Here is a 16,127-nt window from a genome sequence, read left to right on the forward strand (position 1 = left end):
ATAACCTAACCTAACACCACCAAAGTAAACAGACGATGCTGATTAGATATATACAATCGTAAAACGATTAATTTTTTTGCCATAAATGTTAGGTAAGAAAAGATTACTCTTTTCTAAACATTTAGTGTCTAGGTTATTACATTTTTGTATTACGTCATGTATCTCATCCCATTTCCAGGTTAATAAAAATCTAAAATCAGTGCCGTCGTGATACATTTATGACGATATTAAAAATCCGAATACATAATATGTCGCATACATCCATATTTAAAACTTGTCTTTTTTTTTTTCGTCGGTTAAAAATAATATAATCAAACTGATTTTTTACTTAGTTTTACTGTTTTTAGACTGTTAATTGGATCGATGATTGACATTGTATAAACGTATCTAATTTGAAGTAATGTAAAATCCAAAGCTCGTAACTCATTCTGCGAAAAGAAGTAATACTCTTTTAATGAATTCTGCATGAAATAAAACTTCTAACTTCACATAAACCAACACTAATCTTTTCTTAAATTACGCCCCTATCTAGGTAACAAATATTGTCAGTAGCTCAACATAATCTCCTTAACAAAGTAATGTATTTTTTCTTTAAATTACTATGTATAAAAATCATATTTTTATTTCAAATTTACTTTTCGATTTATTTTGTAGTCAATTCATTATTAACTTTTATAATTTTTATTTCATTGCAACACAATAATCCTTATCCAATCCTAAACTCTACTCAATCCTCAAACTCAAGTAGTTATAACCCCGAAGCAAAAAAATTAGTTTAGTCCAAGTAAATTAAGTAAAATATTTTAAGCACATTTTTATTACAGTGATTATGGAATAAAACTTTAAAAACAAATTTTTCATTTAAAGGGATATAAAAGGTAACTCTCTGGAAAAAATAAATTAATTATTTATAATTATTTATTTTAATTGATAGTTAAATCAAAAAAGAAAAAAACACTGTAATATTAATGTAATCCAGTAATAAATTGATAAAAAGCATGTGAATTTTATTATGCAAATGTTGATTAAATTTTCGAGTAGCTTTAATAATTATGTAAATCACACCTACAAAAAAAAGAAGAATTTCAATCTAGAATTCAATAATTGTTGCAGTTCGTCTATTCGGGCGCGAAAGCTTCTCAATTCCCCGTATTATTTTAATGGATTTATATGATATAGTTTGAGTATTTTGGCCTCCTAAAAGCGAGTTTGTTAAGGAACTTCGTACGAACTTTCGTTTAATTGTTATAATCGATATGCAAAAATTATTCGGATTTGTTTAGATTGATTTTGCAAAATAAAAAGTGGCTTTGTATCCATTCACTGACTAATATAAAAAAAAAAAAATCTTTTTGTTCACTTTATTTGAACAAAACTTATAAACTTCCCTCACAAAATTAAATTGGCTAGAGAAATCATCGAAATTTTTTATTTCCCAAAAAAACTGTTGTTGAGATTTTTCAGGCACAACAATTAAAAGTTAATTTGAACTCTATTCTACCCAAAAAAATTCGTGTACAGAGGAATAAGTGCATATGAAAAAATAATAGGCAGTCAAGGACACAAGGGCAGTCAAAACTTTGGAATAACTGTGTTTTTCTGAATTTTTAAATTAATTATATTATGAAAGAAATTTCATAATTTGTAATTATTAGCATACTAGCTAATAAACCCTGTACCATTTCGCTTGCTTTCTCTGGTATTAATAATAAGGGATATAAATAAAAATAGTCTAGAAACATATTTCACATTTATATGACTTTCATTCTTTTTTTAATTATTTTTAAATATTCGATCCCGTGAAAACTTCAGGATACAAAGTATTAGTACAGCTAAAGATGTTACAAATAAAGTAAAATGATTATTAGTTCTCAAATATCATTAGTAAAGCATGAGTTATTTGCGCAAATATTTCTGTTTGTAAATAAACAATTAATTTTTAATGAAATTCGTCGTATGAAATTAACTTAAACAGTTTAATTAATAACTCATGCCTTAGGTACCAATGATATTTGACACCCGAGAAACACATTACAAGAGGTTTTGCAAAATGCGAGCGCTTTTAGGAAATTGAAAGTTCCTTTATTAGCCGACTTTTGTCACATCTGTACTATATACACCGTGTTCTGTTATTAACTGTAGAAACCTAACTTCTCAAAATAAGCTCATCAAGAGCAACAAAAAATCTCTTTTCCAAATTTCGATCTGAGCCTTAATTTGGGAGCTACAGGTATGACAAAAATTGATAAATTTGATTATTCATTGACTGTCATTGGATAGCCAGTAGCCAATGATAATCAGAAGATATTAGTAAATTTTTTTAAAATAATATTCAACTGAGGTAGGGATTTTTAGAAATTATAAGATGATTTGATTCGATTATATTATTTTGCAAAAACATTAAATTATTGTATTTAAACAAACAAACTATGTGACAATGGGTGTGGTTTGCTTGCTTAGGTCCAATGATAAATTGTTTACTTATAAGTATTATTATTTTCTCAGAATAATAAAAAACAAAAAATGTATAAAAATTATTAAATTGTCCCACTTTTTATAATTTAAATATTTTTATTCTATTATTCTGAGAAAATAATAATAATTATAAGTAAACAATTTATCATTGGACCTAAGCAAGCAAACCACACCCATTGTCACATAGTTTGTTTGTTTAAATACAATAATTTAATGTTTTTGCAAAATAATATAATCGAATCAAATCATCTTATAATTTCTAAAAATCCCTACCTCAGTTGAATATTATTTTAAAAAAATTTACTAATATCTTCTGATTATCATTGGCTACTGGCTATCCAATGACAGTCAATGAATAATCAAATTTATCAATTTTTGTCATACCTGTAGCTCCCAAATTAAGGCTCAGATCGAAATTTGGAAAAGAGATTTTTTGTTGCTCTTGATGAGCTTATTTTGAGAAGTTAGGTTTCTACAGTTAATAACAGAACACGGTGTATATAAACATTCTGTGGTATACATGCAACGTAAAATATTTCGAGTAAAATCATCAACTATACTTTTCGAATTTTGCGGTCATGAACAAATGGAAACTAAACTTTTAATTATAAGATGGATAAAAAAATGAAAACAAACAATTGACTGAGTTTATTGTTGAAATACCATGTATAGACAATTAATTACATTGTCACTTTACACATGCATACACACATGCCACACATACATAACTGAAATTCCCATATAATACATACTATGCGTAGAGAGCGCGATGAAAACGACATCTGTCGGTAACATTAAATCATGCTCATAGAACATTAATTAATGGGTGCGTTTGGCAGAAAAAAGCGCTTGAGAGCGCTTACTAACGCTGAAAAACAAACTGTACAGTTTTCGGCCAGGACATGTTTGCTAACTTCAGTTGCGCTGACACAATCCGCCTATAGAGATAGTTTTTTTTTTTAATATGAATAATTTACAAACATATATTTAAATTAGGTTAGGTTCCCCGGTTAAAGCTAACTTAGCGTCCTAGAGGAATATAGCTATTTACTATTTGACAGCGCTTACCGCTTAACAATCGCCATTTTGCTTACAAGCGCATCCTAGCGCTTTTTTCTGCTAAACGCACCCATTATGTGAGCATGATTTAACGAAATTTTGTCCGCATCGAGCGCTATGATCGACTCAGATTATCGACCATACGGTGTGCTCTCTGCGAATAAAATTCTCGCTTAATTTACGCCCTCACGGATAAACAGTGATGTTTACGAAAAAAAGTTTCAAACAAAAGTTGTTTATTTTTTTATATGGAACATTTTTACATTTACATAGGACCTTGACCTATGTTGCTCATTTACGAACTCGACCTCACCTTTTACGTCCTTAGCACATCGAAGGTTCTAATATCTCGTTCAGAAGCATTAAAACGGCCACTATTTGAGACCTTTGATCTTTGGGGATCCCTCACAACATGCTGAATGTATCCCGTAAATAATAATATAATGAATGGTATAGAAGTCATAAGTATTTTCGCGAACGATGTTAGAGGATTTTGCTCGAAACGAATATTATAGTTGATCCAGACCAACAAAATAAACAACAACAAAGTTATGCATTGTTTTGACGCAAAATCTTAATTAGTCTGATTAAATCTCAAACAGTTTTGAAAATTTACTCGCTAATATTAAAGTTGATTTATTGACTATATGTAAGATTTAGAAATAGAATGACAATTTACATTGCTTTGCACGATGTCAAATGTAAAAAAGCAGCAATTTGAACAGTACTTATTTGATTAAACCTACTGTAACTTAGTATAGGTACTTCGAATTCTTAGCTGAAGTAACTTTTAGATAATTTCTAGATTTCAAGAGAAAATTAACTAATCATAATAGTTCCTACAGATACCACCCTTTTTCAATAGTTTTACGCACACGAATAAAGTTATCAGTCATATTCGTTAATATTGCCCGTGCAAGTTAATTGACACATTGCGTACCCATTTCTGTAAATTTAGCACCTGTTATGGACTTTTTCTTTAAAAACATACATCAGAAATATTAAGTGACTATAATAGCCATTGATAACTGTAGGCAACCTATAACATTTTATTCGTTTTGAAAACTGTTGAAAAAGAATGATATCTGCGGATAGACTTCAACAAAGTATAATTTATTTATGCATGATATAATTGTAGAATAACGGATTTCTTTAAGTAAATTTCATAGAATTTGAAAAACCTGTTATTTACTTAAAGGAAATTCGATTTATGTAGTAATATTGCTACTGGCAATGCACCCCCCGAACACTCATTAAGAATGTGTCAATTATTAAATCCGTTTGAAAACCATCAGTCTGCCAGTGGCAAGTATACTGCATAAATCGTATTGTTATTACATACTTTTTTCCCTGTTTTTACAAATTTGTTAAATTTATAAATATAACAATTTTTTAATTAGGTGACGATTCAGATTCAGTGGGTAATCCACGACCGGGGAAAACTACTTTAACAACACCACCAGCAAAAGAAAAAAGAAAACCTTTTTTTAAAAAACAAGAAACTACAACACCATATGATGTCGTACCATCAATGCGTCCTGTTGTACTAGTAGGACCATCATTAAAAGGCTATGAAGTTACTGATATGATGCAAAAAGCTTTGTTTGATTTCTTAAAGCATAGATTCGAAGGCAGGTTTGTATCATTCTTGACTTTTAAGTTTACTATTTAATACATAAACCATGTTTATTTGGCTTGTATTGTTTTACATCGTGTCGATTGAAGAAAGATTTTTGCCAATTAATACAGAAATAAGTGATAGCAAAAGCGTTATTTCACAATATATGTTATGTCAGACGAATTGAATTGAACTGATAATTGTACCAATTTAGTTTTGAGGGGACTAGGATTACCAATACCAAGCAAGTTATTGCTAAAGATCCCATCCTGGATTTTGCAATTGTCATGAAAACTTTATTAAGCACCTTAAATATAGTAAAAGTACCCCCTATTAGCCTAGTGAAGATTTCGGTTTCATATTGAGTCGTCGTTTCCAAACATCGGCCCTAGGCGGGCTAAAATTTTAGACCAATTTGGTTGTTTAATTTTAAAGTTATTTCTCATAAATTCCCGACTTTAGAGTGTGGGTCGAACGCAATCTTCTAATAACCCGATGGGGAAAAACTCCTTTTATAGCTTTTTCTTGTCGGGAAATATGTTTCTCATTTTGTTTACATCGGATTTGATTTTTAGCTCTATTGGAATTATGATACCTAGCTCTATAAAGTTTACATAATACGATGAATCTCACGGAAGGTACCACGAAATAAAATTATTGTTGGGACTCTTTTTTTAATGTCCGTTATAGTCCGAATCGGTGATTTTTTAGGGCTTTTGACTTCTTTCGTCAACGAAAAACTGCTCAAACTTTTATGTAATTCGGGTCAAATTTTCTATTTGAAAAATAAGGTGCCTGTCCAGGAGATAGAGAGTAGAAAATAACAAGGAAAGTGTAAATAGAATGAAAAAATATAAATATCATTAATGACAGAAAAGCAGGCAGAGAATCGACTCCTGATGTCAAAAGCTTTAAGCCCAAAGGATTCCACAAAACATCAGATACCTAATTCGAAAAAAGCGTACGTTAAGAAGAATCTGGCAACAAACTAGATTTACAATTTCCAAAACAACATGTATACCATTGAAAAAAGTTGTAAATAAAAGGCTGACTTATATGCACAGGATTTGAAAGTTTTTTCCAAATCACAAGGTACACCAGCAGAAGAAACTTTTAAGCTTTTTTAAGCTTCTCTCTGCTGTTATCTTCACAAATCGAATATTTCTCTTGAAATGAAATAAGTACGGAAATTGAAACACTAAATTGTAAAAAAACACATGATGGACTTGATCTTATAATATCTAGGATTTTAAACGAGCTTGCTAAAACGGGATGATCTTAATTCAGTATATTTTCAATGCTATCTTAAGACTGGACTACTTTCCCTGTCTTTGCAAGATATCACAAATAATGCTAATTCCTAAACCAGATAAACCCGTCAAAGAGTTAATTCATACCGACTAACCAGTTTGTTACCAAACATTGTCTCTGCTCTACGAATTATTTTTAATAAATGAAAAATTATATTGAAGAGTTACAAATCATATCTGATCATCAATTTGGGTTCCGTGAGAAACATTCATTGAAGTCAATGCACCTTATAGTAAATACGATTACGAAAAGTTTTCAATCATTCCGAATCCAACGAACTATCACACGTATTTTTACGACTAGTATTTCTATATTTTACCCATTTGAACTTGACTAGACTACATGGTGGACCTTTTGTAAATTATTTTCAGTAAAATTAATTTTAAAAAACTGAATTATAAGCATATATGCCATTTTTTAAAACAATATAAGCCAATATTTTTACTAAATCATAGGTATGGTCAATATTTTCATTTTTTTTTTTTTCATTTTAGGATAATTATAACAAGAGTAATGGCTGATATATCATTAGCAAAACGTTCATTATTAAATAATCCTTCCAAACGTGCAATAATGGAACGTTCGAATTCCAGATCAACATGTTTAGCTGAAGTACAAGCTGAAATTGAACGTATATTTGAATTAGCACGTACATTACAATTAGTCGTATTAGATTGTGATACAATTAATCATCCATCACAATTAGCCAAAACATCGTTAGCACCAACAATTGTTTATTTAAAAATTTCAAGTCCAAAAGTATTACAACGTTTAATAAAATCACGTGGTAAAAGTCAGGCGCGTCATTTAAATGTACAAATGGTAGCAGCTGATAAACTATCACAATGTCCTCCAGAAATGTTTGATGTGATTTTAGATGAAAATCAATTAGAAGATGCATGTGAGCATATTGCTGAATATTTAGAGGTAAAGTATAAAGTACTTATACTTTTTTATATAAAATACCAAATTTTCATACTCTGTTTTACATTCGGGCTTTGGATCGACGTTATCGCACGTTACACTTCTGGCAGATGGGGACTAGACTGATAAATCTGAGACTTGTGATGATCAGGTGCGCCCGCCCCTAAGCTATGTGGGATGTTGCGATATGTAATATTAATACTAATGCTGCTAGTTTGTATTTAATTTTTCATAATTTTTTTAATAAAGATTATTAATTACAACTTTACTGTCATCCCTTTAATTATTTTTTAAAAATGATTTTTCATTTAATTATTCTCAAAAGTTGTTAATTTATTACATAGTGCTTGTTAGTTAAAACATAAAATATTGGTCCTATCGGGTGTCCTACGATACCTGCAATAATTTTTTTGTATCTTACTCCGAATTTTTTTTGCATAAAACACAAGGACGCTTTTTTAATACCATACATCAAACCATAATTTATTCCTGAAATAAACATAATAAATATTTTAGGCCCAAATAGTATGCTACTTTTCCAGCGTACTGTCTTGGTTTACTCTATGGTTATGTATGATCATGGCTAATGTGGTTTACATGATGGTAAGAAGTTTTATATCAATAGATTTGCAGTGGCATAGTAAACATTTACGAGTGAAAAATAATAACAGCAATAAGAATAAACAGACTCGAACCGTTGATTCAAAATTTGAAAAAAATTGCGTTAGATGAATAAATTTCATCAATCCAACATCGTAAAAACTGTAAAAAATTTTGATTTATTTTAGGCGTACTGGAGAGCTACACATCCACCGGTTGTAGCACCGACAGTACCGCCAGCAGTACCTAGACCACTACAGCCTTCACCACAGCCATCACCCAGTACTGAAATGCAAGGCAATCGTTTAGCTGCAACACCACCTGGTTAGTATTCACTTGAAAAAAATTATTGTTGTTTTACCTCAATAAATGAAGTTCAGAGGTTGTATAAGGAATATATATTAATGTATCCCCAAAAATAATTTCAGGGCATCATGATCCTTACGCATATCAACATGATGCTAGAGGTATTTTTAAATTAAAAATATGTATTACAAAATTCTATCACATTTTGTTTTTTGTTAATTATTTAGAACGTATTTTGTTATTCGCTTCAAACAAGCGCAATGCATTGTTTTTAATTTTGATTTATAGTAAAATTGCATTATATTTATATTTTGAAGTAAAAATTGATTGTGTATTAGATTTAACTCTATGGATATGCAATATTTTTGCAAATGATATAAAAAAAATTCTGTTCAATTCGGAGATTTGTTTTTTATTCTGCCAGTTGAGACATTTGATCAGATTAACTATATACAAACATGAAATTCAGCAATTGGTGATTTTGATTAAAACTTTTATCACTAAGCATAAAATGTTCCCCAGAGACACAATAATCAGTATAATATTTAGTCGAATTGGCTGATTTTAGAATATTTTTCATTATGCTGGCGAGACAATATTTTTCACATAGGTCGTACAAGCAAATCATAAATTTTAACTTTTTAAAGTACAGTTTTTTTAGGCACTTTCGGATAGTGTGAACGGTTTTTTTTTTCAAAACCTGAAAAAGATTCAAATTTCCAATTTATGTTCAGAAATGCACAACAAACAATTCTTTTTTTTATTCGTCTCAAATCGATCAATAGAAGCAGAGATATTCAAGAAAACGTCACCCAAGAAAACAACGTAGATATAAATTGTCCCAAAACAAAATAAAGACTGAAACCTATTTGAAAAAATTAGCCTTCTCCTTAAATTTTCTGAATTGATTATCTAAATCCGGTAGATTTACCATACTGTTAATATTTTGTCCTAAAATTTTTGAACATTTATATTGGAACTAGCGGCCCCGACGGACGTTGTCCCGTAAAAACGTAACTCCAATTCATGAATACCTATACTACGTTTAGCCTGTCCGCTAAACCCCAATTTAACTCCTATTTACTGGAGTGGCCTGACCTTCGACCTTTGGCCTGACCTTTGATAGTAGAGCTCGCTGCGCTCGCAAATAAATGCCTATTGACAATACTTGAATACTATTAAAAATACATAGTACACATAGTAAGTTGTAAAATAATGTGATATGATTTATATGCGCTCCCACCATTTAATGAAATTTCATTTTTTTGGTACGGAGCCCTCAAAAACAGTTGTACTGGACCAAATTGTAAATCTAAACCATTCTCGAATCCCCACGAACACACACAAAAAATTTCATCAAAATCGGTCCAGCCGTCTAGGAGGAGTTCAATTACATACACACGCACACAAGAAATATATATATTAAGATTACGTACAATAAATTAAACTTGTGAGAAACCAGATGTCTTTATTTAAAAAAAATAATTTTTGTTAATTTTCAATAATTAGAATAAACTTGAAGGACTAAAAATTTACTAGGGCTGATCTTTTGTCTAATTTATATGTACTGTTATTCTATAATTTATGCAAAATTTGTAAACATCTAGCACACCATCAATTCAAACTGTTAAAATGAAATCTCAATACAAACTTAGCAATGTTAATATGGTTTATATTGAGATTTTTGAGACTTGTACGATTAAACAATTTTTTTCTTTTCAAATAGAAATCACAAACTTATTATTCTTCAGCTCGTATTTCTTTTGTTCTCGAAGTATAGAAAAAGACTTTGCAATTTCTTTTTTAATTTTTTTTTTCTTATTTTATTTGTGAAAATTTTTACAGGTTATTCTGGAAGTATCAGTACATTTCCAACAAATTATTAAGTTGTCTATAATATCAGTCATAAATTTCATTTGATTGAGATATACCAAACTTAAATTTGTTGTGTTGTTTCATTTTCCATTTTTCTTGGCCCTCTAAATATGTGTTTAATAGATAAATTTTCAGGTTACTGTATTATTTTTTATTAATTTTATTTTATTTTTAGCACGATCGATTTTTTTTTTTTTCAGATTATTTTTAAATGAATAATTAAATAATTATTTGTAAAAATCGTTATTTTATAAATCGTATCAATATTAAAAATTACAAAACTTTCAGAAAAGTTTTAAATTTCAAAAAAACCGCAAATTTATTCGTATATCATGTACCATTTTTAAAGATTAGAAAAATATATAACTAAAAGTGTAAATTGTTAAAGTGCTTGTTAATTGATTCATAAGCTATTACATTCAAGAAGAAACTACTTTGTTTATTTAGAATTTATTGGTACGTAACTGCTTAGCTATTGAATTTTAGGAAAAAAAGAAAGGCATTTTCGGCTTAAAATTGTAGTGAATATATATTAGCCATCCCCCAACTCCATTAAAGCTACAAACCAGATATGTAAACACACACTATCTCAGGCGCGGATCCAAGGGAGGGGTCACATGGGTCATGACCCCCCCAAAACAGCCCGCATTTCAAAAAAAAGAGCTGAATCAATATTTTACAAACCGAAAAACAAAAAAAAAAACCAAAACCAAATTCTAGTTTTGGCAAACTCGAGAACCGGAAACGAACCAAACAAACAAAATAAACTTACTTTTTCGCCCTCTGAAAAAATTAGTTAAAATATGACTAAATCAAAAAAAATTGACTCATTTTCTCACAAAATAGTGATTTTTTTATCATTTTTTCTATATTTGGATTGCAGCTATATATCATACTAGCTGGGAACTACCCGCTTTGCTGGGCAACATCCCCACTTGCACCCGTCCCTCCAAATTTCCTTGCGTTTGATAACAGTTTTGTAATGTACACGTCATGCTCTTTTATTTGATACCCCACTTAGGTATATTTGTAAATATTCGATATTTCCTTCCCACTTTCTCGCTACACCTTTCTACCCTCCGAAGGTTAAAAAAATTTCTAAATGTAATTTAAAACATTCTGACCAAGTTTTGAACTATTAAAAGCCATAATTGAAAAATATGAATTTTTTATTCATGAACACCCCCGCAACCCCCCTTGTGGGTGGAATTTCGTAAAATCCGTTCTTAGCTGACCTCTACTTGGCAAAAGGAATATTCCTGCCAAATTTCAAGTCTCTAGGTCTTATAGTTCCAGAGATATCGTGATGAGTGACTATCTATATCTATAGAAAGTCTCCTATATATTTATAGATAATATCATCTGTTATAATATAACCTTTTTACAATCAAAAATTTTGCATTTTGATTCAAAATCATCATTCACAACACAAAATCCAATCTTCTACTTTGTTTTGCGAATCTGTTAATGATCGCATCAATATCTAATTCGATGTCAAGATGGATGTGTAGCAACGCAAGCCCGGTGAGTCTTTCTTCTGCCATTGTTGATCTCAACCAAGTTTTAAGGCGACGGAGAGTTGAAAAACTCCTTTCTGCAGTGGCTCCTGTAACAGGAAGTGTCTCCAAAATCCAAAGCAGTTTGAAAATAGCTGGATAAACTTCTTCATCACACTCATCAAGGGCGAGATCAACCGAATCTGGGAGCCCACCGCCGTTTGAAACAATTCGGTCCCATTTAGCTACCTACAACTCAAATTTCAAATGTCAACAAATATTATCTCAATATATCTACCTTGGTGTATCTGTCAAATGAATCCTTGTTTTAACTTACCACTTTTTGTTTTTTATTTTTTGGTTTTTGTTTTCTTATCTCCTTTTTTTAATTGCAAAATACAATAAAAAAGTCATTTGAAAACACACATGAAAAATCGAATTTTTAAGAAAAACAAATTAGACGAATTTTTGCATGCGAGTATTCTGATTTTGTTTTTGATTCATTGGAGAAATTCAGTTTTCTTTGTTTATTTGGTTTTTTTGTTATTTTATTGAAAAACAAAAATGACAAAAATCCTACGACTCCCCCCCCCCCCCCGAAAAAAATTTCTAGATCCGCGCCTGCACTATCTTCTCCCCATTGTACTTCGGTACAGTATTTTCATGTATTTTCCTGTACCTACTTGTACTGGAAAATTATGAACAGAGAACTGAACAGAGTTTTTGCCAAGCTATAATATATGCGTCATTTGAACATTTTAAAACTTTTTTATGGTTTGATTTGAACTTTCTGGATAATACTTATTACTAAATTTGTAATAATTTTTAGAGGTATTTTGAATCTTTGGTAGTAGGATTTTGTCTGAAGTTTTGAAAATAATATCCAATACTCTTACCTATTACTCAAAAAAATTATTTACCTATTACCCAAAGAAATATTAACGATTTTTATAAATAATTATTGTTTTATTGAATTTTTTTGTGAATGTAGTAAATATTTATTTTATATTTTTGTTTCTTTTTGTTTTATTTAAACTTTTGGTTTCTTCTCTACTACTGCTACACATCTGTGCTTCAACTGTGCTTTATCTCGTGCTTCTATTCTACTTCTATTCGTATAAAATTGTTATCAATATAGCCATTCCAGTCAATCAAGTGCAACTACCATTACCAAGCCCAGGACGAATTCATGTTTCAGAATTTCAATTTCCACATTAAAATTACTGTGCATAAAGTCTTTTCTTATTCGTTCTCAAAAATAAGTTGAATTCTTTGTTGTAATTTAAAAAAAAATTCACAGTAGTTTCTTGTGAATGTGTTACTTTCGTAAGTACCCGCTCGTTAAACGATTCGGCAAAACGCATGACAACTCTTAGTTAGTTCGTAGGTTACAGGCAATCCTTTGATTTTTGTTTCTTAGTTAGATGTTTTCATTTTTCATTTCATCAATCAAAAGCATAAAATATCTTCGAAAATATTTTCTACTGTCGTATTACCACAATGTATTTTATTCTAAAAAGTGTTCCAGTCTTAACCAAGTATAAAAACCTAAAATTAGTAAGTTTTAACTTCGCTATTTCGTCATGATTTGAAAAATACGATCGTGTCTAGATTTTTATTTTATGGCTTTAATGTCATAATGTCTAGATTTTTATTTTATGGCTACGATATGTTTTTCAACTTGGCTTTTGTAATTTCAATTTTTTCCATCATAGTTCGTCCTTTGCCATCACATATTTTCATCTTATTAACAGAATAAAAATGCGCCAAAAATAAGCTTAACGCAATTTTGCAATGCATGTTCCGTTGAGCATTTTAGACATTTTTGATTTAGCAAAAGAAACCTATAATAATTCTGCATGTAATTGTTTTTCAAAAAATTGAAACAGCACAAATATGAAGAAATTTTGGAAAACAATTAAAATAACATTTTTCTTTAATTAAGTCACTGTTTTTTTGAAAAATTAATTCATTACTTTTAGAAAAATTTGTATGAAATTTGAAAGTTGTATTTAAGTTTTTGCACTTCTATCTTCAACTTAAAACCATGTAGAATTTTTAACCGACATGAATGAGTTTGAATCGTTTTGAATCACTCCAATTAATATATACTTCAACTAATCGAAAATCGACCTTTTTCGAAATAAAATTGCAAAGAGACTTAAAGCGCTAAAAATTTCATTCAAATGAAGGGCTCTTCAATAGTTGGGAATCACGACGTCATTTTCATAAATGAAATTAAATGTTAATAAAGTGAGCCTAATTGTTTACCCAAATATATTGAATTGCTCTTTTCAAAAAGCTCTAAGCTCTAAACAAAAAATCTAAATGTTTTTACATGTTTTTTAATGTCCTTAGGTCCATCATATCACACAGCGCATTCAAGAAGATCCCGTTTAGATCGTGATAGAGAATATGATGATTATATAGATCATGAAATAATCGCTGAACGTGAATTATTATACCCACATGAGGGCGCTATGCATCATGTTCCACATCATTTATCGGGTGGTCAAGATTATCGAAGCGAGCACCGTGGTGGTGGTATGTTAGAGCGTGGCGCAATGGTCGTACCGCCTACGCGTAGTGAACATAGAGGTGCTCGTGATGAAGATTATCATTCACCACATAGAGCGTCGTCACGTCGAGCGTTAAATGCCATCTAGTCTACGGCCAAGTTCGATTATTATTATGATTATGTTTGAATTTCATATATTTTTCCAAACCTAAAAAAAAGTATTCATACGCAATGCTCAAAATAATTTATGGATTTTATTTATTTCGATAATTTTTTGTAATTTTTGGGAAATTCAGGAATTTGTAAAGAGTGTATGATACTTTTTTTTTGTTGAATGTCCAATGCTTTTCAAGTTTGTCATGGCTCATTAAGGGTGATTCTTATTTAAAAACGAAAATGATTTGAAAATGATTATATTTTACAAAAAAGTTATATTATGAACAAATACTACATTCTCTTTTGAATCCAGCCTGGCTAGAATATTTTGTTTACTTTTACAGTAAAGTCATATATAAGTTTTTCCTGGTATTATTCAACATCGAGTGTATAATGAGTACGACGTAATAGTAATAGTATATAATCTTGGATATAAAAGAATATTCAAATAATTACCCAGGACCAATTTGAATAGCGGAAGTTAATCAAATATTTCTGATAAAATATTTTAAAAAATACAGAAAAAGTATTATTATGTGTTTAGTAGATAAATGTACATGAATTGGGTGTACGTTTTACCTTTAATATAGTTTTACTTTCTATCACCAGACTGCGTAATGGGTATGTGTCAATGTATGGAGAGTAGAGATAAGGAGAATCATCTCTGTATATAAAAAGTGCCCATCGAGAAGTAGCAAATAAGGGTGGCGCTGCTGTAGCAAAAGTGTAAGTTTTAAAAGAAGTGCTCTAAGTAATAAGAGTAAGATAAAGATCTAAACAAGTTGTTCGAGATGGATAGAGAATTTCACATCAAACACCTCCTGCTACACAAGCGCCATTCTGATCAATTTTATAACTGTTATTTGCTGTTTTTAGATGGATACTTTTTTAAGATAGTTCTCCTTATCTCTACCCTCCATATGTCAATGATTTAACATTAAAAGTACCTATACGTTCTTTCAAAAAGGTGAAAAGGTGAAATTAGTTTATAATATAGTTTATATCACTATACTACGTAATTCCAACTACCACTTTAGTTTATATTTATTTTAACTTTTCGTTTTATAAATCCATTTTGAAACCACAACTTTTCTGCCAAAAATATTTATCAGAAATGTGTTCTTTTGCGCTTAAATTGTCCCCAATTTTGTTAGAATTATACTACTTACCCGAGTCAGGTGATCGACCTGACTGGTGTGCTCTCTAAGAATACTTCGATGTTCTGAAATACCTACTTAAATGATCTTTTCTTGAACGTTTTAAATTTCATCGTCTTAAAAACTGGTCAACTACCCCTTTGGTTTGTTTTTGTACCAAGCCATAAGCCAAGTATAAATTGGACATTCGAGAAATTTTTGTTAATTATATTTCAATTTATTTTACATTTAAAGAATATTTTTTCATTAGTTAGTAAAAGAAATTTTTTGATTCCTTTTTTCTTAGTTAAATAAAATTTAATATTTGAATTTGTAATCAGATTCAAATTTTTTTGTATACAAAAAAAAAACAAAACAATTCTTTTAGGAAAATAATTAATTAATTAAATCAAATTCAATTTTTGATTTTTGTAAAATAGTTCATTAAAATAACTAATATTTAAATTTATAGCATAATTGAAGACTGTTATAATTCTGAATGCTGCGAATGTTCTAATAAACACAAACAAAGATGTTCTATAATTTCAGCATGAAATTTGAATTAAATAAGCGAAGAAAAATAATGTTCTCAGTTATAAACTCAGTAGGTAATATTTACTGACTTATTAATTAATTAAAACAATTTGATAAAA

At 29.8% G+C, this 16,127-nt stretch overlaps 1 protein-coding gene across 5 annotated transcripts in view; it reads left to right on the forward strand.

Annotated features, from left to right (window-relative positions):
- The window catches only part of LOC123302830 (voltage-dependent L-type calcium channel subunit beta-2), a 66,780-nt gene extending 52,401 nt beyond the window's left edge, over window positions 1-14,379 (forward strand). For 2 of the 5 annotated variants that reach the window (XM_044885924.1, XM_044885927.1), the window contains exons 5-9: window positions 4,935-5,169; window positions 6,958-7,390; window positions 8,176-8,311; window positions 8,416-8,454; window positions 14,023-14,379. In XM_044885924.1, the coding sequence (XP_044741859.1) occupies window positions 4,935-5,169; window positions 6,958-7,390; window positions 8,176-8,311; window positions 8,416-8,454; window positions 14,023-14,330 (1,151 nt within the window). In that variant the 3' untranslated portion in view covers window positions 14,331-14,379. Of the gene's footprint in view, window positions 1-4,934; window positions 5,170-6,957; window positions 7,391-8,175; window positions 8,312-8,415; window positions 8,455-10,138; window positions 10,304-12,802; window positions 13,077-14,022 lie in introns of those variants that run through there. The other 3 variants (XR_006535561.1, XM_044885933.1, XM_044885939.1) reach the window with 3 other exon arrangements.
- The last annotated feature ends 1,748 nt before the right edge of the window (window positions 14,380-16,127 follow it).

The sequence above is a fragment of the Chrysoperla carnea genome, chromosome 1 (genome assembly GCF_905475395.1).
Source record: "Chrysoperla carnea chromosome 1, inChrCarn1.1, whole genome shotgun sequence".
Lineage (NCBI taxonomy): Eukaryota > Metazoa > Arthropoda > Insecta > Neuroptera > Chrysopidae > Chrysoperla > Chrysoperla carnea.